This window comes from Protopterus annectens, chromosome 12.part0 (genome assembly GCF_019279795.1).
Source record: "Protopterus annectens isolate FY-2018-M chromosome 12.part0, PAN1.0, whole genome shotgun sequence".
Lineage (NCBI taxonomy): Eukaryota > Metazoa > Chordata > Ceratodontiformes > Protopteridae > Protopterus > Protopterus annectens.
Genome location: NC_056746.1, coordinates 352,663,145 through 352,688,062, shown reverse-complemented (window position 1 = coordinate 352,688,062; position 24,918 = coordinate 352,663,145). Strand labels below are relative to the sequence as shown.

At 43.5% G+C, this 24,918-nt stretch overlaps 1 protein-coding gene across 1 annotated transcript in view; it reads right to left on the bottom strand.

Annotated features, from left to right (window-relative positions):
* LOC122816562 (E3 ubiquitin-protein ligase RNF216-like) overlaps positions 1 to 24,918 on the bottom strand; it is a gene marked incomplete in the record, with an annotated part of 2,262,287 nt that overhangs the window by 460,864 nt on the left and 1,776,505 nt on the right. Inside the window, 1 exon segment of the mRNA XM_044089426.1 lies at positions 24,730 to 24,808. Coding sequence (XP_043945361.1) covers positions 24,730 to 24,808 — 79 coding nt within the window.

The following is a 24,918-nucleotide window of genomic DNA, read 5'->3' as shown; positions in this document are numbered from 1 at the left end:
GGTGTAGTCTGAGGCGTCCGTTCTGATGATTTGAGTTGCTTGAGGTACACAGAAAGGGAGACCTGTGTTTCTTTGGCATGCTTGAGCCCACCACAAAAATTCCTTTTGAAGGCATGGAATGAGTGGTATAATTGTTTCCAAGCTGTGGCTGTGTTGAGACCAGAAGTTTTTTAGGTACCATTGAAGTTTCCTCATATGCAGCTTTGCACATGGTATTAGTAGGATGCAAGATGACATGAATCCCAGAGTCTGCTGGACTTTCCTTGCAGTTAGTCTGGTGAAAGTTGCCATTTTGTTGAAGTATTGAGACAGTTGCCCTTGTTTGTCTGGCATGAGGTAGGCCATCTGGGTGGTTGTATTTAAGCTGGCACCCAGGAAAATTATCTGTTGAGAAGGTATTAGATTTGATTTCTTTTTGCTCACTGTGTATCCCAGGTAGTTTAACAGTTTTATTACAAATGCCAGATGCTGCAATAGAATGTCCTTGCTGTCCGCTTGGATCAGGCAGTCGTCCAGATATGGGTAGATTTGTATTCCTTGTTGTCTGCAGAAGGCAATTACTGATGCCAGGCATTTCGTAAACACTCTGGGCGGAGTAGATAAACCAAAGGGCAATGCAGAGAATTGGTAATGGGTTGAACCTGCAAGAAATCTGAGGTATCTTCTACAATCTTGTCTGATAGGGACATGCAGGTATAACTCCTTGAGGTCCAATGTTACCAGTCAAGACTCCTTGCCCAGCATGGGAAGAAGCTGCTGTAATGTGAGCATCTTGAATTTTGGCACCTGTAGATATGTGTTCAGGATGGATAGGTCTAAGATGGGTCTCCAATCTTTGTCCTCCCTTGGTACCAGGAATAGTCTGGAATAAAAACCTTGACCTTGTTCTTTTGCAGGTACCTCTTGATTGGCTTTCATATCCATGAGAGCGGAAATTTGTCTTTCTGCCTCTGCCCTTTGATTTAGTGGCAGGTTTGGCAAGCCCCTCATTTTTGGAAGGGTGTGAAAGTGGAACCTGTAGCCTCTGTCTATAATGTCGGGAATCCATTTGTCTGTTGTAACAATGTGCCAGTTTTTTGTAAATAATGCCAGTTTTCCGCCCAAAGGTGCTGCCATTAAAGCTTTGTTTGGCAGGCATAGGGGGAAGTCATTGTGTCTGTTTTCTAAATAACTGTGATCCATCTTCTCCACCTCTTGGGGTTGGTGCTTGCCACTGTCTAGCTCTGTAAGATCCTTGAGGTTGTCCTTTACCCCCCTTGGGCGTATGCATCTGCCCCTTTGAGGTCTGTCCGTGGCTGCAAAGGACCAATTTTTTGAAGGCCAGTTTCTACTGAAGCATGGAGGTTGCACCTGCAAGAAATCTTTCACTGTCTGCATAGATTTCGCTTTTTCCTCCATTTTCTTTAGTACCTCCTCAGCTTTAACACCAAACAATACATCTTTTTGAAGTGGTGCATCTAATAATTTTGCTTTGACATGATATGGTAAGGTTTGCTCTTTGAGCCAAGCATGCCTACGTATAACAGACCCCGTGACAGCAGCTCTAAATGAGGCCTCTAAAGCATGAAAACCACACTGCAAGGTATGTTTACCCACTTGCTCTGCTCCATGCAACAAGTCCTGCAACTCTTTCAAATCTGGTTGTTCCGTTTGTGTCATTTTGCTTTTCAGCTGAGATAACAAAAACTGTTGGTACTTTAACATATGAAATTGACAGTTTAATGCCCTCATGGTCAAAGTGGCAGATGTGTACACCTTTTTCCCCAACCTTTCTAATTCCCTGGAATCTCTCTCTTAAGGTAGAGGGTTTTTAGCAGTAGAGGCCTTTATTCCCTTGGGACCCTGTGAAATTGTTTCTGGGTCAGCAGTATAGCTTTTATAAAGGAACTGGTGAGAATCAGGAACCCAGTAATACCTGTCTGGTTTAACAGGGGCTGGAGGTAAAGAATCTGGATTAAGACTGGCTTCTGCGTACACATCATCCAAAATATCTAAAACAGGAGGAATAGCCAGGGGCCTATGCTGGGGGAGCAGTAGAAATTCCCTGAACCTTTTCTTGGAATCTGAGTAATCTTGGCCTTCCCAGTGGAAGTGCTCCCTCAATGTGTGTAAGGTTTCCCCAAAAGAGTAGTCATCAGGGGGGGAGACCGAGGGAATAGACTCCTCAGCATCAGAGTCTTCAAAAGGGGACTAGGCATAATCCTGGTCCTCAGAATGGTCTGAGGTAATAGAAGCCTAGTCTGAGGAAGGGTAGTCTTCCTCCAATCTGGGTCTTATGTCAGAGGGGGGGTTGAGAACCCCTGATGAGAGTTATCAAATCCTCAGCCATTTTAAGCATCTGCTTTTTAGGCATGGGGCCTTGAGAGGGGGGTTGAGGACCCTGATGTTCATCGTGCATACAGCTGCAGTAATCAGATATGGGTTCTCTGCCGTCAGGCGGGTTCTCGGTCGGCCGAATTCCAAAGTCTAGGTCCGGCGTCGGTTGTTGTCGCTTTCTCTTCTGACGTCAGTGAGGCAGGGGTATATAAGACACAGCCGACGCCATATTCTCCAGTCTTTTTTGCCGTGCGGTGCCCGAAGCAGAAGCAGTTCGCAAGTGCCGGTCGGCCAGCTCCTGAATTTACGAAAAATTGGAAACCAAAGTCTTCTTTAAAGCCAAGTACCCCGTTGGGGAAACTTTTCTTGCCTCAGACCAATGTCAGAAAAAGTTAACAATTGTATTTCTTGAGGGAAGCAAATACCGCATAAGGATTTCCATTCCCTCTGCATACCTTGTTTAGGCCCAGACCACGACGTCTCGGGCTGTCGCTTTTGCGCTACTTTCAATAAACGCACTATTAAGCGTCGGGCGGAGTTCGCCCAACACTTTTTTGGTAAAGCCTTTGATTATAAAATGTCGGAGACTCCGACTACCGTTTTGTCCAAAAAACGCAAGGACAAAGACCGACACGCGAGGTCCGCGGTCCCCACCGACACCACGCCAAAACCGGCTACACGTGGTCCGGTTCTCAGCGAGACACCTATGCAGTCCCTGACTAACCGACGACACTTCTTTGGCGGTGTCTTCTGTAACCGAGACTGCAGGTACCTCGGCCCATACCCAGACTACAACCACCGAAGCCACTGTGAGCGTTGAGCCTCCTAATGTGGACAGGTCCACTTCCACCCATGGTGTCTTTAGACCCTCATCTTCCTTTTCCATTAAGGCCTTTACTAAGTCCAAATCAGCCAGGCATCCCAAGAGGCCTGTTGCACAGGACCCATCTCCAGGCCCCATGCCTAAAAAGCAGATGCTTAAAATGGCTGAGGATTTAATTACTCTTATCAGGGGTTCCCAAACCCCTCCAGACAAGAGACCCAGAGTGGAGGAAGATTCTCCCTCTTCTGATCAGGGCTCCATTTTTTCAGAACATTCTGATGTAGAGGAGCCCGCTTACTCCCCTTTTGAAGATTCTGATGCAGAGCAGTCCATTCCTTCTGTATCTCCTCCAGAGGATTTTTCTTTTGGAGAAACCTTGCACACCTTGAGGGAACACTTCCATTGGGAAGGTCAAGACTTTTCTGATTCCAAGAAAAGACTTAGGGAATTTCTTTTGTTACCTCAACACAGACCTCTGGCGATACCTCCTGTCTTGGACATACTTGATGATGTTTATTCGGAGGCTTGCCTTAATCCGGATTCCCTGCCTCCTGCCCCAGTCAAGCCTGACAGGTACTACAGAGATCCTAACTCCCACCAATTTCTTTACAAAAGCCATAATGCTGACCCTGAAACCATTTCTCAAGGCCCCAAGGGAATGAAGGCCTCTACTGCTAAGAATCCACTACCTTCCTAAAGAGAGTCAAGATCCTTAGAAAGGTGGGGAAAAAAGGTATATACCTCGGCCACCCTAGCCATGAGGGCCTTAAATTGTCAGTTTTACATGCTTAAATATCAGCAGTTTCTGTTATCACAATTAAGAAATAAAATGTCTCAACCTGAACAACCAGATTTGAAGGAGTTGCAGGATATGATGCATAGTGCAGAACAAGTGGGTAAACACACCTTACAATGTGGCTATGATGCCCTAGAGGCCTCAAGTAGAGCTGCTGTTACAGGATCAGTCATTCGTAGACATGCCTGGCTTAGGGAACAAAGCTTGCCTGATCATCTGAAAGCTAAACTACTAGATGCTCCTTTACAGAAGGATGTGCTATTTGGTACTAATGCTGAGGAGATACTACGGAAAATGGAAGAAAAAGCCAAATCTATGCAAACTGTCAAAGCTTTTCTACAGGTTCAACCACCACGTTTTAGCAGAAATTGGCCTTCTAAAAACTGGTCCTTTCCAGCCACGGACAAGCCCCAAAGAGGTAGATACAGGCGCACAAGGGGCAGAGGACAATCACAAGGCTCATATAGAGGCAGGCAATGGAAAACTCCAGCATCAAGAGGTGGCGAAGACAGTGCACAACAATACAGGAAACAAACCCAATGACATTTCCTTCTTTCCATGCCAAGCAAGTCTCAGCTGGCAGCATCCTTGGGAGGAAAGCTGGCATTATTTATAAGAAATTGGCATATTGTCACAACAGACAAATGGATCCTGGACGTTATAAACAGAGGCTACAGATTTCATTTTCACACTCTTCCAAAAATGAGAGGCATGCCAAACCTGCCACACAATCAAAGGGCAGAGGCACAACTACAAATTTCAAAGCTCATAGACATGAAAGCTATTCAAGAGGTACCTACTCACGAACAAGGTCAAGGTTTTTATTCCAGGCTATTTCTGGTACCAAGGAAAGGAACCGACTGGAGACCCATTTTGGACTTATCCATCCTAAACACATTCTTACTCATACCAAAATTTAAGATGCGCACATTACAGCAGCTTCTTCCCATGCTGGGCAAGGAGTTTTGGCTGGTAACATTGGACCTCAAGGAGGCATACCTGCATGTCCCAATCAGACAAAGCTGCAGAAGATACCTCAGATTTCTTGCAGGTTCAATTCACTATCAATTCTCTGCATTGCCCTTTGGCTTATCTACTGCGCCCAGAGTATTCACGAAATGCCTGACATCAGTAATTGCCTACTGCAGACTTCAAGGGATACAAATTTACCCTTATATGGACGACTGCCTGATCCATGCGGACAGCAAGCACATACTTCTGGAACATCTAGCTTATGTAACACGGTTACTGAATTCCCTGGGATACACAGTCAACAAAGAGAAATCCAGGCTAACACCATCTCAGAAAATAACTTTCCTGGGTGCCAACTTGGACACAAACACCCAGATGGCCTATCTTACGCCAGAAAAACAGGGGCAACTAACTCAGTACTTCAAAATACTAGCAAATTGTACTAGGCTTACTGCAAGGAAAATCCTGCAGGCTCTGGGCTTCATGGCATATTGCATTCTTTTAATCCCATGTGCAAAGTTGCATATGAGGAAACTTCAGTGGTACCTAAAAAACCTATGGTCTCAACACAGCCACAGTTTGGAAACAATAATACCAATAATTCCATGTTTGCAAAAGGAATTTCTATGGTGGGCCCAAGCATGTCAAACAAACACAGGTCTCCCATTCTGCAAGCCTCAAGCAAATCAAGTAATCACAACAGACGCCTCAGATTATGCCTGGGGGGGGGCACACATGACAGACAGGTGCATTTAGGGCAAATGGTCCCAAAAGGAAAAGCACCTTCACATCAATCAGAAAGAAATGCTAGCAGTGATAAATGCAATTACAGCTTAAAAGGACCTCCTGCATCCAGGGCAATTATTGATAAGAACAGACAACACCACAGTAATGTGGTACATAAACAAACAAGGAGGAACACATTCATACCCCCTGTGCAGACTAGCCATGACACTTTGGAACTTGTCTCTGGAATGGCAAATCGAACTTCAGGCACAGTACTTGCCAGGTTTGGAAAACACGCTGGCAAACAATCTAAGCAGAAATATGACAGATCCACACGAATGGATGTTGCATCCTCAAGTGTTTACAAAGATAATCCAAGCGTGGGGGAGGCCAGACATAGATCTCTTCGCCTCCCACAGGAATCATCAATTGGAAAAGTTCTGTTCAAGGACCTTTCATCCAAAGGCCTGGAGAGTGGACGCCCTTTCATTCAGCTGGACAGCATGGACAGTTTACGCTTTCCCACCTCTGCCTCTTCTGCCCAAGCTACTCTTGAAAGCAAGAGCAGACAAACCGAAGATGATACTGATTGCTCCAGACTGGCCAAGACAACACTGGTACCCACTCCTGAGGAGACTAACACATACTCCTCCCTGGTCCCTACCTCTAATGCCTCTTCTGCTGACTCAGCACAACTACAAAACTCTTCACAGTCAGCTGCAAACACTCAATCTCGCTGCATGGAAAATCCCTTAGCACCACAACATACCCTACTCCCCAAAGAGGTGCAGGATGGCATTTTGGAGGCCAGAAGGCCATCTACTAGAAAGGCTTACTCCGCAAAATGGAAACGGTTTTGCTCTTGGAATGAGAAAAAAGGCCAGGACCCTAGAAAACTGGATTTGCCTCAGGTATTACAGTATCTAGCTGAGCTGCTGAACAGTGGACTTTCATTTTCCTCCATAAAAATCCATGCCTCAGCCATTTCTGCAGAATTCAACACTGATCCACCCTTCTTCTCTCACCCACTCTTAAGACAGTTCCTCAGAGGGGCTAAGAATATAAGACCACCAAGGAAACAACCAATACCAGCCTGGGATCTTAATTACATTCTAGAAAAATTAACATTGCCTCCCTTTGAACCAGCTGCTTCAACAGATCTGCAATATTTGTCCTGGAAAACAGCCTTCCTTCTGGCCATTACCTCAGCTCGTAGGGTTTCGGAACTACAAGCCCTCATGGCTGTGCAGCCCTTTCTTATCTTCCATCAGGACACGGTTTCCCTTCGAACCAACCCGTCATTTATGCCTAAAGTGGTATCCAGGGTAGCTTTAAATCAAGCCATACACTTACCTACCTTTTACCCCAATCCTCAAAACAAAGGGAAAGGCTGCTACACTCCTTAGACATCCATAGACAGCTACGTTATTATTTGGACCGAACAAAGCCTTTCAGGAAATCAGAACAACTTTTTGTGTCCTATGCTGTAGGAGCTCAAGGGAAGCCAGTTACCAAACAGACAATTTCAAAATGGATAGGCCACTGCATACGGTTTTGTTACTCCTATCATGGAAAATCTGTCCCTACAGGCATCAGATCCCACTCCACCAGGGCCACAGCTACCTCTACAGCCTCTCTCAGAGGAGTTCCTACCAAAGATATTTTGGAGGCAGCCACTTGGAGTTCTGTGCATACCTTCACAAAACACTACCACCTGCCTTTATATTCCAAAACTAGAGCAGGCTTTGCCACTGCTGTGTTGCAGGGCATTCTGGCTCATTCCAGTTCCACCTAGTGCCTACCACCCTGTGCGTAGCTTTGGGATTCTACCCATATGTGATTACTGCAGCTGTATGCACGATGAACATAGTACAGTTTTGTACCTACCATAAATGTAGATGTTCGAGTGCTAATACAGCTGCAGTACAGTTTTCCCTCCCTCCTTCCCCTCTCGGTAAAGGCCTGGGGCCTAACACCTCTTTATACAACCTGATTGGGTTATCCTTCTATGGTATATTTGCTTGCAACTACTGATTTTTGATTATATTGCATTGCATGTATATATAAATATAGTTTATGTATTGCCTTCCTTCTGGGGGCACCTGACATCTGGGGCAAGAAAGACTGAAGAATATGGCGTCGGCTGTGTCTTATATACCCCTGCCTCACTGACGTCAGGAGAGAAAGTGACAACAACCGACGCCGGACCTAGACTTTGGAATTCGACCGAGGACCCGCCTGACGGCAGAGAACCCATATGTGATTACTGCAGCTGTATTAGCACTCGAACATCTACATTTATGGTAGGTACAAAACTGTACTTTTTTTAGTTTTCATGGCAGATTTAGATTTAGTGAAGGATTTAATAGAAAAGGTGGAAGGCCTGAAGACGCCTTCAGAAATGGCAGGCCTCACTAAATTTTCAGTTTACCCGCCAAGAGTGGCGTCGGTATCTGCAGTGGGAATGGAGACCGAGGAGCCTGCGACCTCGGGTTCTGAAGTCACCGGTAAAATAGTTTCATCAGTAGTCAGGGGCTGCGTAGGCACCTCGCTGAGAACCGGAGAACCGGTAGTCGGCCGTCGGCCTAAGCGTGGTCTCAGTGCAGATCTAGGATGTCAGTCCTTGTCTTTGCATCTTTTGCTTAAAACTAGTGTCGGAGTATCCGACGACATGATATAATTAAATTTTTTGCCAAAATAATGAAGGGCGAACTCTGCCCGGCGCTTAATAGGGCGCTTGTCGAACCTAGCACAAAAACGGCAGGCCAAGAGGTCGTGGTCTGGCCCTAAGCAAGGTATACAGAAAGAGTGGAAATCCTTATGCGGTATTTGTTTCCTACAAGAAATGCAATTATTAACTTTGTCTGACATCGGTCTGAGGCAAGAAAAGTTTCCCCAATGGGGTACTTAGCTTTAAAGAAGACTTCGGCTGAAATACTTTCTTAAATCTCAGGAGCTGGCCGACCGGCACTTGCGAACTGCTTCTGCTTCGGGCACCGCGCGGCAAGAAAGACTGAAGAAAATGGCGTCGGCTGCCTCTTTTATACCCCTGCCGCACTGATGTCAGGGAAGAAGCGACGACAACCGACGCCGGACCTAGACTTTGGAATTCGGCCGACCGAGGACCCGCCTGATGGCAGGATAACCCATCTGTAATGACTGCAGCTGTATGCAGGATGAACATCACTTTGACAGTGTTACCTGAACACAAACTGGAATCCACTTGAACACATATAGACTGAAAACATACACACTAGCTTTAACTTTAAACGAAGATTGAAAAAATAAACAAAACACAAACAGTTGCCAAATTTTGCTCTGCATTGTTCCAGTCGCTGATGAAGTAAAGGAAGGCCTGCTTTAATGTTGAAGTATCCTCTTTATAGTTAGGCCTTTTAAACCTTTTCTTTTCATTTCTTGTTTGATTGCATTGAGTATCAGGTCCTTAAAATAACATCTGTATTTTTAATCTGATAGCACTACTTATTGCCCTGACTATTTAGATTTTCTGCATGAAATGCAGCTTTAACAACTATAAAGTGGCAGCATTGCTTGCTGTGCCGACTTTATTTACATTTTTTGCATGAAAATAAGCATATATTTTTCTGCATGAAATAAACATTTGCTGCTAATAAGCTCTTGCAAGTCTGCAGACAAACTGATTTTGTACATTAAATTTTAACACAACACTTAATTTCGGCATAATGTAATTCCTCAAAATGGCAATGTCACATTGGAGATGTAACAAGCATTCTGTTGTTATTTTCTTCCCAGGCTAACAGTATTTAAAGATAATATTTAAATCAATAACCTGTTCAGCTTTAATGGAAAAGTGCAGTTGTGTACACTTACCATAAATGTAGATGTTCGAGGGTATTCACTGTTGCAGTCATCACATTTGGGATATCTGTTTGCAGTAGCCCTCAGTTGGCCTGATTATCAAAGTCTTGGGTCCTGCATCAGTTGCTGTCTCATCTTCCATGACGTCAGGTAGTCAGGGGTACAGAGTATGCAGCAGACGCCATTACATCAGTTTTTCTTGCCCCACATGTCAGTTGCCCTCCTAATGGGAATCAATTAAATATATATAAATAAAGTTATACCTCCAACAAAAAAGCAAATACACCAAAAAGCTTTTAAGCATCGTAAAAAGGAATAGAGGTATAGACAAAAGAAGTCAGGGGGCTGGAGGGAGGGTAACCAGGACTGCAACAGTTATACACTTGAACATCTACATTTATGATGAGTGTACATAACTGTACTATATTCTTCGTGTTTCACTGTTGCAGTCATCACAGTTGGGTATATTCCCAAAGCTAAGGATGGGAGGAGGAATTTAGATAGTATTAGGACCAGCTATAAGGTCCTGCAAGACTGCAGTGGCAAAACCAGCTCTGGATTTAGAGAAAACTGGCAAATGGTAATGCTTGTTGAAAGTATGTACAGAACTCCAGGTAGCAGCTTCTAGGATGTCCCTGGTAGGGACACCTCTGAGAAAGGCTGTAGAGGTAAGATGCAGCCCTGGTTGAATGAGGTCTTATCCCCCCTGTGGGATAGATTTTCCATGGTGCGTATAGGAGAAATGAATGCAATGGCCTATCCATTTAGAAATGGTTTGCTTTGAAATTACCTTCCCTACTGCCCCTGCTGCAAATGCCACCAGCAGCGGTTCAGATTTCCTGAGAGGTTTATTCCTGTCCAAGTAGAATCTAAGTTGTCTGTGCACATCTAAGGAGTGCAGTATCCCTTCCCCTTTGTTATGTGGATTAGAAAAAAAGGTTGGCAAATGAATGGACTGATTAAGAGCCACACTGGATACTACCTTGGGCATGAAGGAGGGATTGGTCCTGAGGGACACCCTGTCTGCATGAAAGATAATGAAAGGCTCCACTGCCATAAGGGCCTGTAATTCAGACACCCTTCTAGCTGAAGTGATGGCTAAAAGGAAGGCTGTTTTCCAAGAAAAGAATGTCAGCTCTGCTTTTGCAGCTGGCTCAAAAGGAGGTAGAGTAAGTTTTTCCAATACAAAGTTAAGGTCCCAGGCTGGAGTAGGGGCTCTCCTGGGCAGTCTTAAGTTTTTGGCCCGTCTGAGGAACTGCTTGTGCAGAGGATGAGAGAAGAGGGGTGGTTCTGTGTTGTAATGAGCTGAAATAGCAGGGGCATGAATTTTGATGGAGGAAAAGAAAAGGCCCTTGTGAAGCATCTCAGTTAAGTATTGAAGAATTGGAGGTAAATTGGGCACTACTGTGCCCATCCCCTGAGTTTGGTTCCAGGAACAGAATCTTTTCTATTTTTCAGCATAAGATTTTCAAGTACTAGGCCTCCTTGCCTCCAGAATGACATCCAACACTTGTTTCTGAGGGGATGGTAACGGAGAGATCAGGTAATTAGCCAGGCTGCCAGGTTCAGGGTTTGAAGCTGAGGGTGCAGAATCTGGCCCTTCTGCTGGGACAGCAGGGTAGGCGTCTGAGGCAGGTGCCAACAGTGACACATTGCGTAAGTGGGGGTACCAGTGTTAGTGTAGCCAGTCTAGAGCAATCAGTATCATCCTTGGTTTGTCCTGTTTGATCTTTAGTAGTACCTTGGAGAGGAGAGGCAGAAGAGGAAAAGCATAAACTGATAGATTTTTCTAGGTGAAGGACAGGGCATCCATTTTCCAAGCTTGTTTGTGGGGAGACCTTGTGCAGAATTTGTCCAATTGGTAGTTCTGGGGGGAGGCAAAAGTACAGTTTTGTACCTACCATAAATGTAGATGTTCGAGTGTATACCCTGCTGCAGTCATCACACTTGGGTTATCCTTTCATCAGGCGGTCCCGCAGTCGGCCAGAATTCCAAAGGCTTGGTCCGGCGTTGGGTGCTGTTGCTTCTTCCCTGATGTCAGTGCGCCAGGTGTATATATAATGCATCCGACGCCATTTTCTTCAGTTTTTCTTGCCCCAGATGTCAGGTGCCCCCAAAAAGGTGGTCAGTAATTAGTACCAAATTAAGTAATTTTTGCACAAACACAAAATCCCTCTAGCTATAAGCAAATACATCAGGAAGGTATTGTAGAGATTTAGCCAGTTAGATAGGAGGGGATGGAGGGAGGGTAACCTGGACTGCAGCAGGGTGTACACTCGAACATCTACATTTATGGTAGGTACAAAACTGTACTATGTTCATCGTGTTACCCTGCTGCAGTCATCACACTTTGGTAGAATCCCAAAGCTATGGATGGGTGGAGGAGTTGTAGAGGGTTAGAGGAGGCTCGAAGGTCCTGCAGAACTGCAGTGGCGAAGCCAGCCCTAGTCTTAGAGTAAAGTGGTAAGTGATGGTGTTTGGTAGAGGTGTGTACTGAACTCCAAGTTGCAGCTTCCAAAATCTCCTTGGTTGGTACCCCCTTGAGGAAGGCTGCAGATGTAGCTGTTGGCCTGGTAGAGTGGGGCCTAATGGTAGCAGGAACTGGTTTTCCATAATGGGTACAGCAAAAACGAATGCAACGTCCTATCCATTTGGAAATGGTTTGTTTTGATATAGCCTTCCCTTGTGAAGCTGTAGCATAGGATACAAAGAGCTGGTCAGATTTTCTGAAAGCCTTAGTTTTATCCAAGTAGTAGCGAAGTTGCCTGTGAAGGTCTAAGGAATGCAGGAGTCTTTCTCCTTTGTTTTGTGGGTTTGGGAAGAAGGTGGGTAAGTGAATGGTTTGATTTAAAGACACACTGGAAACTACCTTAGGCATGAAGGAAGGATTAGTTCATAGAGAAACTCTGTCTTGATGGAAAATGAGGAAAGGTTCCACTGCCATTAGTGTCTGCAGCTCTGAGACTCTTCTAGCTGAAGTTATTGCTAGCAGCAGGGCAGTCTTCCATGATAGGAACTGTAGATCTGCAGAAAAAGCTGGTTTAAAGGGAGGTAGCTTAAGTTTTTCCAGAACAAAATTGAGGTCCCATGTTGGTGTAGGTGCTCTCCTGGGGGGCCTAATGTTTTTTTGCCCCTCTGAGGAACTGCCTTAAAAGTGGATGCGAAAATAAGGGTGGTTCTGTGTTGTAGTGGGCTGAAACAGCTGATGCATGGATTTTAATGGAAGAAAAAGAAAGTCCTTTGTGCAACATCTCAGTTAAATACTGTAGAATCTGAGGCAGGTGAGGCTGAAGTGCGTTTTGGCCTTTAGTTTGGTTCCAAGCACAAAACCTTTTCCATTTGTCCGCATAGGCCTTCCTGGTGCTGGGCCTCCTAGCTTCCAGAATAACATCCATAACTGCTTGGGAAAGTGGAGCTGGCTGGATGTTTAGTTGATTTTCCATGCAGCCAGATTTAAGGTTTTTAGCCGGCTGTGAAGAATCTGATTGTTTTGCTGTGTGAGCAAATGAGCAGTTTGTGGTAAAATCCAAGGTGGGCCCTGGGCCATATTCCTCAATAGTGGGTACCAGTGCTGGCGTGGCCAGTCTGGGGCTATGAGTATCAGTCGTGGTCTCTCCTTTCTGACTTTCAGAAGTACCTTTGTGAGGAGAGGCAATGGAGGGAAGGCATATACTGTCAGGTTTTTCCAGCTGAAAGAGTGCGTCCACTTTCCAAGCTTGATGGTGAAGTGTCCTTGTACAAAATGTTGTTAGTTGATAGTTTTGAGGACTGGCAAACAGGTCTATGTCTGGAAGACACCATTTTTGAGTTATCATTGCAAATACTTGTGGATCCAGTTTCCACTCGTGGGGATCCATGATGTTTCTGCTGAGGTCGTCTGCCAATGTGTTCTTTTGTACTGGCAGGAATTGAGCTTGTAAGTGAACTTGGTAAGCCAGAGCTGTGTTCCACAAGGTCATTGCTTGCCTGCATAGAGGGTAGGAGTGTGTACCCCCTTGTTTGTTTATGTACCACATTACTGTGGTGTTGTCCGTCCTTATTGTAAGTTGTCCTGGATGTAATCGTTTCTTGAAGGCTGTCCGAGCATTCTGTACAGCTAGCATCTCTTTTTGATTGATGTGCAGATTCCTTTGATCTGCAGTCCATACGCCTTGAACGCACTGTCCTGCCATGTGTGCCCCCAGGCGTAGTCCGATGCATCTGTTGTCATAGTTTGCCTGGCTGGGGGCAAGGTGAAAGGCTGACCCTTGTTGAGGTGACATGCCAGTGACCACCATAGAAACTCCTGTTGTAGGCAGGGAATGAGAGATATCATTGTGTCCAAGCTGTGGCCGTGTTGAGACCATACGCTTTTTAGGTACCACTGTAATTTCCTCATATGCAGCTTTGCAAATGGTATTAGTAGTATGCAAGATGCCATGAAGCCCAGGGCCTGCAGAATTTTTCTTGCAGGTAGTTGGGTCTTTGTTGCCATTGTTTTGAAATATTGAGTCAGTTGTAGTTGTTTGTCTGGCGTCAGATAAGCCTTCTGGGCTGTTGTATTCAAGCTGGCACCCAGGAATGTCATATTTTGTGAGGGTACTAGTTTTGATTTCTTTTCGCTTACTGTATACCCCAGGCAACTTAGATGTTTTACAAAAGCCAGATGTTGTAAGAGGATGTCCTTGCTTTCTGCTTGGATGAGGCAGTCGTCAGGTATGGGTATATTTGAATTCCTCTTTGTCTGCAGTATGCAATTACTGGTGCCAGGCATTTTGTGAAGACCCTGGGCGCAGTAGATAAGCCAAAGGGCAGTGCAGAGAATTGGTAATGGATTGAACCTGCAATGAAACGGAGGTATCTTCTGCAACTTTGTCTGATAGGGACATGCAGGTATGCCTCCTTGAGGTCCAACGTTACTAGCCATGCTTTCTTGCCCAACATGAGAATAAGCTGCTGTAGTGTTAGCATCTTGAATTTGGGTACTTGTAAGAAGGTGTTTAGAATTGAAAGGTCCAGAATTGGTCTCCAGGCATTGTCCTTTCTGGGAACAAGAAAGAGTCTTGAGTAAAATCCTTGACCTTGCTCTCAAGTAGGTACCAGTTGAATGGCTCTTGTGTACATGAGAGCTGTAATTTGTCTTTGTGCCTCTACCCATTGATTTTGTGGCAGGTTTGGCATTCCTCTTTTCATTGGCAAGGTGTGAAAATGGAATCTGTATCCTCGTGAAATTATGTCTAGGACCCATTTGTCCTTTGTGACAATGTGCCAGCTGTCTGAAAAAAGTGCGAGTTTTCCTCCCAAGGGGGCTGCCAAGAGAGTGTTGCTTGGCCAGATGAGGTGCAAGTCATTGAGTTTGCCTTCTGGTAGTTTGGGACCTGTCTTCTCCTCCCTTCTGTGCTGCAGTGCCCCATTGTCGAGGTTTGTACCGGGCTTGTGGCTGTCCTCGGCCTCTTGGATGTGTGTATTTACCCCTCTGTGGCCTGTCAGTAGCTGGAAAGGAACATTTTTTTGTTGGCCAATTTCTGCTGAAGCGAGGAGGCTGTACCTGTAGGAAATCTTTGACTATCTGCATAGATTTTGCCTTATCCTCCATTTTCTTTAAGACGACTTCTGCTTTAACTCCAAAAAGAACATCCTGCTGTAAGGGAGCATCTAGAAGCTTTGCTCTAACATGATCAGGCAGAGTTTGTTCCTTTAACCAAGCATGCCTAAGTATAACAGACCCAGTGACAGCTGCTCTGCAGGAAGCCTCCAAAGAATCAAACCCACATTGCAAAGTATGTTTGCCCACCTGTTCAGTTGCATGCAACAGATCCTGCATTTCTTTCAATTCAGACTGTTGAGGGAGTGTGCTCATTTTTTGTTTTAACTGAAACATTAGAAATTGCTGATATTTTAGCATGTGAAACTGTCAATTTAGTGCCCTCATAGCTACAGTGGCTGAGGTGTAAACCTTTTTCCCCCACCTGTCTAGTGCTCTGGAGTCCCTTTCAGAGGGTACAGGATTTTTTGCCATAGAAGCCTTAGCCCCTTTGGGACCCTGGGAGATAGTCTCTGGATCAGCAACAGGACCTTTGAAAAGAAATTTGTGGGAATCAGGCACTCTATAGTATCTGTCAGGTTTGGCCGGAGCAGGAGGCAGAGAGTCTGGGTTCAAACTGGATTCTAAGTAAACATCATCCACAATGTCTAAAACTGGGGGGATGGCAAGTGGTCTGTGCTGGGGGAGTAAAAGAAACTCTCTGAGCCTTTTCTTTGAGTCAGAGTAGTCCTGACCTTCCCAGTGGAAATGTTCCCTCATAGTATGTAAAGTTTTCCCAAAGGAGTAGTCTTCAGGGAGAGAAGCTGAGGGAATGGAATCCTCAGCATCAGAATCTTCATAAGGGGAGAAGGAGTAATCTTGGTCCTCAAAGGAGCTTGAGGAAATAGACACTTGTTCAGAGGATGCATAATCTTCCTCTTGTCTAGGCCTTTTGTCGGGAGGGGGTTGGGAACCTCTGTTTAAAGAGGATCAAATCTTCAGCCATTTTGAGCATCTGTTTCTTAGGCATGGGGCCTTGAAAAGGGGACTGAAGTGCAGTCATTTTAGGTTTAATAGGAGTCTTCGTCTTAAGATACGTTTTTATGGTGAGCGTCGTCTGTCTGAAGACGCCTTCAGAAACCGAAGGTGTTTCTGCAACACCGACATCTTTTTCAGCAGTGTCGTCGGTAGGGGCTAAACAAAATGGCTGCGTCGGCCTGGTACTTTCCGCCAAAAGTTCCGAAGCGGTCTCGGGTTCCAGATCTGCGGTAGTCAGGGGCTGCGTCGGAGCCTCACTGAAGACCAGTGAACCGGAGACCGGACCAGCCGAGGCCTCGGAGTCTGGCTTGGGTCTAGGCTGCCTGTCCTTATCCTTGCGTTTTTTGTGCACGCCGGTAGTCGGTTGCTCCGACAGCATAGTGTAGTTACATTTTCTACCGAAGTAGTGTCGTGCGAAATCAAAGCGTCTTTTTTATAGTACGCTTATTAAACCTAGCACAAAAACGACAACTCGTGACGTCGTGGTCGAGGCCTAGGCAAGGTATGCAGTAAGAATGAAAATCCTTATGAGGTATTTGCTTCCCACAAGAAATACAATTGTTAACTTTTTCTGACATCGGTCTGAGGCAAGAAAAGTTTCCCCAACGGGGTACTTAGCTTTATTGAAGACTTTGGATCTGAAATTCGACTTAGAAAATCTCAGGAGTCGGCCGACCGGCACTTGCGAACTGCTTCTGCTTCGGGCACCGCGCGGCAAGAAAGACCGAAGAAAATGGCGTTGGATGCATTATATATACCCCTGGCGCACTGACGTCAGGGAAGAAGTGACAGCAACCGACGCCGGACCAAGAATTTGGAATTCCGGCCGACTGTGGGACTGCCTGACGACAGGATAACCCAAGTGTGATGACTGCAGCAGGGTAACACGATGAACATCAGGTCTATCTTTGGGCTCCCCCATTTGTTTATCAACATGTTGAATGTCTTTGGTTCCGGTTTCCACTTGTGTGGGTCCATGAGATTTCTGCTTAGATCATCTGCCAGTGTACTTAGCTTTCCTGGCAGGAATTGAGCCTATAGGTGCACTTGGTAGCTCAAGGCTGTGTTCCAAAGAGCCATGGCTAGTCTGTAGAGAGGGTATGAGTGGGTTCCCCCTGCTTGTTTATGTACCACATAACAGTGGTGTTGTCCGTCTTTACCATTAATTGTCCTGGAAGAATGCGATCCTTGAAGGCTGTTAGAGCATTCTATACAGCTAACACTTCCTTTTGATTGATATGCAGGTGCATTTCACTTTAGTTCCATTTGCCCTGAATGCACTTCCCTGCCAAATGAGCCCCCATGCATATTCTGATGCATCTGTTGTTAGGGTTTGGGCGGCAGGGAGTAGAGTGAAAGGCAGTCCCTTGTTTTGGTGGCAGGCCTCTGCCCACCAAAGGAACTAACTGTAGGCAAGGTATGACAGGAATCATTGTTTCTAGATCCTGAGAATGTTGATACCATTGTAGTTTCCTCATATGCAGTCTTGCACATGGAATTAGAAGAATGCAGGAGGCCATGAACCCCAAGGCTTGCGGTATTTGTCTTGCAGATATAGCAGGGTCTTTGTGGCCATTAGTTTGAAGTAAGCTGTCAAAGGAACTTGTTTCTTTGGCGTGAGGAAAGCCATCTGGGAAGTTGTGTTGAAGCTTGCTCCCAGGAATACAATCTGTTGGCAGGGTACCAGATGTGATTTCTTTTCGTTTATGGTGTACCCCAGAGAAGTTAGCACTTTTTGCAAAAACGCCAGATGATTCAAAAGTATGTCCTGGCTTTCTGCCTGAATTAGACAATCGTCCAGGTATTGGTATATTTCTTTGTCTGCAAAATGCAATGACTGGAGCTAGGCACTTTGTGAATACCCTGGGCGCATTAGATAAGCCAAAGGGCAGTGCAGAGAACTGATAGTGCATGAAGCCTGCTTTAAAACATAGGTATCTTCTGCAAGATTCCCTGATTGAGATGTGCAGGTAGGCTTCCTTTAAATCCAGTGTTGCCAATCAGGCATCCTTGCCTAGCATGGGAAGCAACTGAAGAGTTAGCATCTTGAATTTTGGGATCACCAAAAAATGTTTAGGATAGAGAGATACAGGATAAGACGCCAGGAGTTGTCTTTTCTGGGCACCAGGAAAAGTCTTGAGTAGAAACCTTGTCCCTTTTCCTCTTCTGGGACAGTTTGAATAGCCCTTATACTTGAGAGAACTTGCTTTTGAGCCTCTGCCCACTGATTTAGGGGTAGATCTGGCCAACCGTTTGGAGTTGGTAAAGTGTGGAAGTGGAATCTGTATCCTTGGGAAACTATTTTAAACCCATTTTTCCTGGGTAATGAGTTCCCAGTTTTTTGCCTGCAGAACAATCTTTCTCCCAAAGGAGCAGTCAATTGAGAAGGGCCTGGAAGTTTCAAAGGTAAGTCATTGAGAGAGTTTACCATAGGGGGGAGTCTTACTATTCCCTGCTTTAGAAGTGGGAGCCCCCCACTGCTTAGTCCTGTGCGTACCTCAGGACTGAAGACTGAGTGTTCTGCTGGTTCTGGGTTTGGACTGAGAAGGCCTGGAGGAGGCAGGAAAGGACCAATTCTTAGAGGGCCAATGCCTACTAAATCTTGGAGGCTGTACTTGCAGGAAATCTTTAACATTTTGCATAGATTTAGCTTTTTCCTCCATCTTTTTAAGTACTACTACTGCTTTCTTGCCAAACAGGCGGTCCTGGTTTAAGGGAGCATTCAGCAATTTAGCTTTACCATTATCTGGTAAAGATTGCTCCTTAAGCCAAGCATGCCTTCTAAGTACAGACCCAATGACAGCAGCCCTGCAAGATGCCTCTAGTGAATCAAAACCGCATTACAAAGTATGTTTTCCAACTTGTTCAACAGAATGCATTAAATCCTGTAAATCCTTATTTTCAGCACAGTCAGGAATCAACATCATTTTCTGTTTAAGCAATCCAATAATATGCTGCTGATACTTCAACATATGAAACTGGCAGTTTAAGGCCCTAATGGCCAAGGTTGCAGAAGTGTATACCTTCTTACCCCATCTATCCAGCGCTCTGGAATCTCTATCAGAGGGGATAGGATTTTTTGCAGTAGTAGCCTTAATGTCCTTGGGTCCCTGTGAAATGGTCTCAGGATCTGCAGAAGGATTTCTAAAGAGGAACCTGAGAGAGTCAGGAACCCTGTAATATTTATCTGCTTTTCTGGGAGCAGGAGGTAAGGAGTCAGGGGCCAAGCTAGATTCTGAAAAGGCATCATCAACAATGTCTAGTACAGGGGGGATAGCTAAAGGCCTGTGTTGGGGCAGGAGTAAGAAGCCCCCAAGCCTTTTTTTTTAGAATCAGAGTAATCCTGGCTTTCCCAGCAGAAATGTTCCCTAAGAGTATGCAAGGTTTCACCAAAAGAGAAATCCTCTGGAGGGGAAGCAGAGGGAATAGAGTCCTCTGCATCAGAATCCTCAGAGGCAGATAAGGGTAAGTCCTGGTCATCAGAGGAAACAGAAATTTCAGAATCCTGATCAGAAGAATCATTAGCAAATTCAGTCCTAGGTCTCTTAGAGGGGGAAGGCTGGCTTCCCCTGATTAAAGTAATAATGTCTTTAGCCATTCTTATCATTTGTTTTTTAGGCATAGAGGCCTGACCATGCGCTCTGGGCATCGGTTTTCTAGGCATGGATCGAGTTTTAGGCCTTGTAGAAGAAGATGACATTGGTTTAATATGCAAGTCAGTAAGCCTGACTACACCCTCAAAAGCCGGTGCCAGCACAGCGGCTCCAGACCCATCCAAGGTAGAGACATCCGTAGGTTCCACAGTTGAAGAAGCATCTCACGGCACACCGGACTCCGAATGGGTCTCAGTAGAAGCCTGCGAATCTGAAGTAGCGGGTATCAGGGGCTGCAAAAGAGCCTCACTGAGTACCGGCGAATTGGCAACTAGCTTAACGGAAGCATTGTCGGCAGCTTTGGACCTAGGCATCCTGTCTCTGTCTTTATCTTTGCATTTTTTTTGGAATGTCGGTAGTCGGGTGGCTTACCGAAGCCATATCTGGATAGTTGAACAGAGTACCAAAATATTTAGAAGCGTAAATATACAGATGACGAATAGTTCATTGTTTAAATAAGGCACGAAGCTGATAGCGAGGTATGTCGTGGTCAGGGCCTAGGCAAGGAATACAGTACGAATGACAATCTTTATGAGGTATTTGTTTTCCACAAGAAATACAATTAATGACTTTTACTGACATCAGTTTAGAGCAAGAAAAAGTTTCCCCAACGGAGTACTTCGCTTTAGTTTAAGACTTCGATTCTGAAACTCGAAAATGAAAATTTCAGGAGTTGGCCGACCGGCACTTGTGAACTGCTTCTGCTTCGGGCACCGCATGGCAAGAAAGACTGATGTAATGGCGTCGGCTGCATGCTCCTGACTGCCTGACGTCATGGAAGATGAGACAGCAACCGACTCAGGACCCAAGACTTTGACAATCAGGTTGACTGAGGGCTACTGCAAGCATATAACCCAAATGTGATGACTGCAACAGTGAAACACAAAGGTCAATAATTGGAACTAAGTCATTAACACCAGCTTTTAGATGCTGGTGTTTTCATGTCCAGTATTTAGGGTACTGTACAAAAAAAATCAGCTGCTTTGATTGATGGAGTCTGTTTTACTGCTGCAATATCAGTACTTACGAGAATTTCATTACTGGCATCTGATGCTTGCAAAATCTGTTTCTGTCTCACCACTAAATTGACAGCTTTTTCTAAGGTCTTGGCTGTAGCTGTATCAAGTTTCTGAACTTGCTGACGTCATTTAACTTTTCATTAGTACTGAATGCTGCAAGAATGTGCTATTAACGGTCTACATTTTTTTGATAAATAGTAAACTGTAATGCATTAAATAGATAGCACTGTCTTTAATTCAGCTTGCTAGGCTAGCTGTAATCTGAGCTGATATGCTTGGCAAACTACCATCCCAGTATGAAATGTATACAATCTCAAACTGATTACATAATGTACTCTTTTACATAGGATCTGAATTTTTAACTGTGCTGTCACTTTTATAATGTAGCACTGACTTTAAATTTTACATTCTGTAAACAAGCAAACAATATCTTGTCTGTCTATATTACAATATTGTTTATACATTGAAAATACAAAGCTCTTAAACAAACAATACAAAAAAAATATTTGCCAAACTGTAACCGCAAACCCTTCATTCTGCTAATTAATTTGACTGTTAGTTCTGATATACCTTATAAGACATACAGGCATACGGTTACCCTTTTCTTCTAACTGACCACACCCAATATGTCTTTCTCAGCACTTCAGCTTTGTCAGCTGAACTGAAATTTATTCAGTCTTTAACTCATAAAGCTGCATGATTCTGTCATAACCAATTCTTAAAAATCTGTACATTTGCACATATCTTTTTACTGAAGTCTAAACCAGTATATACAGAGCTGTTACACCCTGAACTTGTAGCTGCCGTAATCTTTGACTTTTTAAATTCTGACAAGACCGCATCAGCATTTTTTATATGTGCAACTGAAATTGATTTGTCTGTAAATAATGAAATAACCTTAAACAATGATAGATTAATGCTCTAATCTTTACAGACAGCTATGGAATGTATTCCTTTACTTAGCACTGAAAGCTGTTCTTCAGTTACAAAAGCTGCACTTTGATTCCTCTTATCTCTCTTTAGTGCAACGTGAACTTGAGACATTGCTTGCGTGTTATGTATGTAGACTGTGTTGACATTTGTAATACTGCAACATACTGCTATATTTTGAACTGTATGTATTATATTCTGAACATCTGTACGTGAAATTATACTACAACTGAAATTATGTTGAATTGCATGTGCTGAAGCATGTACGTTTAACCTGGAGACCATATTGCATGTGCTGAAGCATGTACGTTTAACCTGGAGACCATACTGACTTCTGAGTCATTCCGTGATTTAAACCTTTTGCGTTTAGACATATTTAACATTTTTGAACCAACTTTTAACTTTAAGAGAACATTTTTAAACTTAAACCAAACATTTACTGACATTTTAACTGCAGTAGTATTACTTGACATGTTTACATGCAAAAAAAAAAATAATAATAAAAACTTTACGTAACAAACTTTGTTGAACTGTTAACTAAAAGGTGCATATAAAGTCTTACATAAATTTATGGCTAGGAAGAAATGTGAGCCATCATCTGTAGCTTATTAATCCTTTCCTTGCTTCTTGACTTTATGTCACTCTGGAAACACGAAAGTCTGTTGATATATTTCTTAACTGGATAATGTCTTATGTTGTGAAAGAACACTGCTTTGATAATACTGGTCTGCTGAAGTTGTGTAAGTAAACACTGGTGCTGTGCAATTTAATGCTGTCTTAATGAGAAACTGTCATGCCGTAATTTTCAGCTTATTCTGTATAGAGTTTACAGCTCTATTTATGGAAAAAATAATGGCATGCTGCTGAAAAGTCCGTTATGAAACAAATGCCGTCACTTTAAACTGTTAGTGAAACCTTGAAATTGCAGTAAAAACCGTACTTGAAAAATTACTTGCTGCAGCTCCTTTTGTTGAAGTTTGTTAGAACACATGTAGTTGAACAAAACACTATTCTGTAGATTTCTGTAGAACACACATAGTGTAACCAAGTTTGTAAATGAACAATACCTTCACTGAAAGGGTGCAACACATGAAGTTGAATGAAACAGTGTTATTCTGTAGATTTCTGTAAAACACACGTAGTGTAACCAAGTCTTGAAATGAACTATACCTTCCCTGAATGGGTAGTGTGTTCTCCGGAGTGCTGGTGTAGCACTAAACAGTCACTGTGAACTTTAGAAAATATGCAGTACTGGAAACTGGATGTGAAAGGGGTACAGCTGCTTGCTGGTTTGAGAGAAGTATATATCTCTCCCCAGACAGCAGGTCACGTTGGGCGCCACTGTAAGATTTGCTACTACTGTACTGTACCCGTAGTTAGCTGGAAACACTGTATGCAATGAGACTGAGAAACGAAAGTCTTAATTACACAAGCTTGTGCTGAATAGGTATCAGTCTTCTCCATTATGGTTCAAGTCTTGTGTACTTTTAAGAATGAATTGCCAAAACAGTGTAGTTCATTTAATAAGATTTTATTAGATGTTCACAATTTCCGAATACTGTCTTCATTAACAGTACTGATAAACAATTCAAGTTGCTGTACATCATTCTGATTGTCTTGAGCAACGTAAACTGACAGTCTCTAGATGACCTGTTTTCTGTACTCATGCTCGAGTGTTAGACATCTCTGAAGTAATTGGTCGAATGAACTTACTAACCTTAACTGAACTGCTATCCTGAAGATAGCACATTACATTGCTTCAGTTAAGTAAGTTATTTACTTTTTTTAACCTTGTTCTCAGGCTTCGTCTTGTATGTGCTTCATTAAGGAACATTTTGTAGCTGATCTTTTCCTTGAGAAAAGAACATTTTGTCTGCACACTTTATGTTTACCCTTTTCTCTTTAATAAACAGTCTTCCATGCTTGGCCAGCAAGGTTATTTTCCTTTCTGCTTAACTGTCTTTTATGCATAAATTAAACAATTTATTCTACCCTTTAGCATGTCTAATGTCTAATAACCATTTTAAAATGGAAATCCCTAATCTAATAGTACATAAGGTATACCCAAATGGGTAAAGAAGGAAAGGAAAGCACAAGAGAAAAAATACCAATGATGGTTTTAAAGGGTTACCAATGGTAAGAGGGAAGAAGAGGCCTACTACCAACAATGATAAAGAGAAACACTGTGAGGTAAAAATGGGATAGAAAGCTCCAAAAAGATCACTCACACAACAAAAGTCTCAAAGGACACTAAGTACTGAGGAATTAGAGAGTTTGCAGTAGCATAATCCTAAAAATAAGAATATTTTTAAGCACTTAGATAAGAGCATCGGCTGACGTATCCAATTTTCTATGTGGCAAATGAGATCTGAGGTAATGGGAAGACAGGCAGTAGGGGTAGAGCCTTAGCTCAAGAGTTTTTGGCTGGTGCAAGCTTTGCACAATGACCAAGTCGGTTCCGAGGGATCGGAACCAAACCATCAGTCACGAATGAATGAAGACTGACAACATCAGATCATATGGTTTGTATTTTAACTTTACATTCTTATCTTCAGGATTCTAACATATATGCTGCATGCAAATTAATGAAATTAAACTATAACTAGTTTCAAACACGTTAAGAATAAAGGGTAAATAAGTCTACAGTGTGATGAAGTAAGTTTTACATTAGAAATACAATTCTGATAAACATGGAAAAAAAAAAACTAAATTATGAACAACTTACAGGCTATAGTGAAAAATACACTGCAGCTATCCATAGGGAAGACACCATATACCAGTTCTTTGAGTATATTGTTTTGCAGTAACTCTATTACATTTAGGTATATACATGTCACACACTGCATACCTAGCTTGCCCTCCTTGAAAGCCAGCTAGCTATTAGCTTGGCAATATCAAATGCAGCAACCAAGACCTTATTATATCAGTCAGCAAAGTCATCTTGGATTGCCCATAAACACATCAAAGAAAGTATATTCAGATCATTTTTTTTCTGGCTGCAAAAAAGCAGCAGCATATTTTAATTATCCAAGAACTGGAACAAAGTGTAATTTATTATTACAGCAGGGCTAGTCATAACAGCAGACTTTTGCTCATGAAAAGGACAAGCTTACCTTTCTACAGCGGGGATTAGGACAGCTGAACAGATTTACTTCTAAATCCAACAACGCAGGAAAGTTGCAAAATACACACCTAGAAACAAAATGAAAGAAAACAGTTCTTAAACATTAAAATGATTCAAGCAAAACAAAAAAAAAACAATAATCAAAAACGCACACTTTTTAAAGAAATATTACATAACT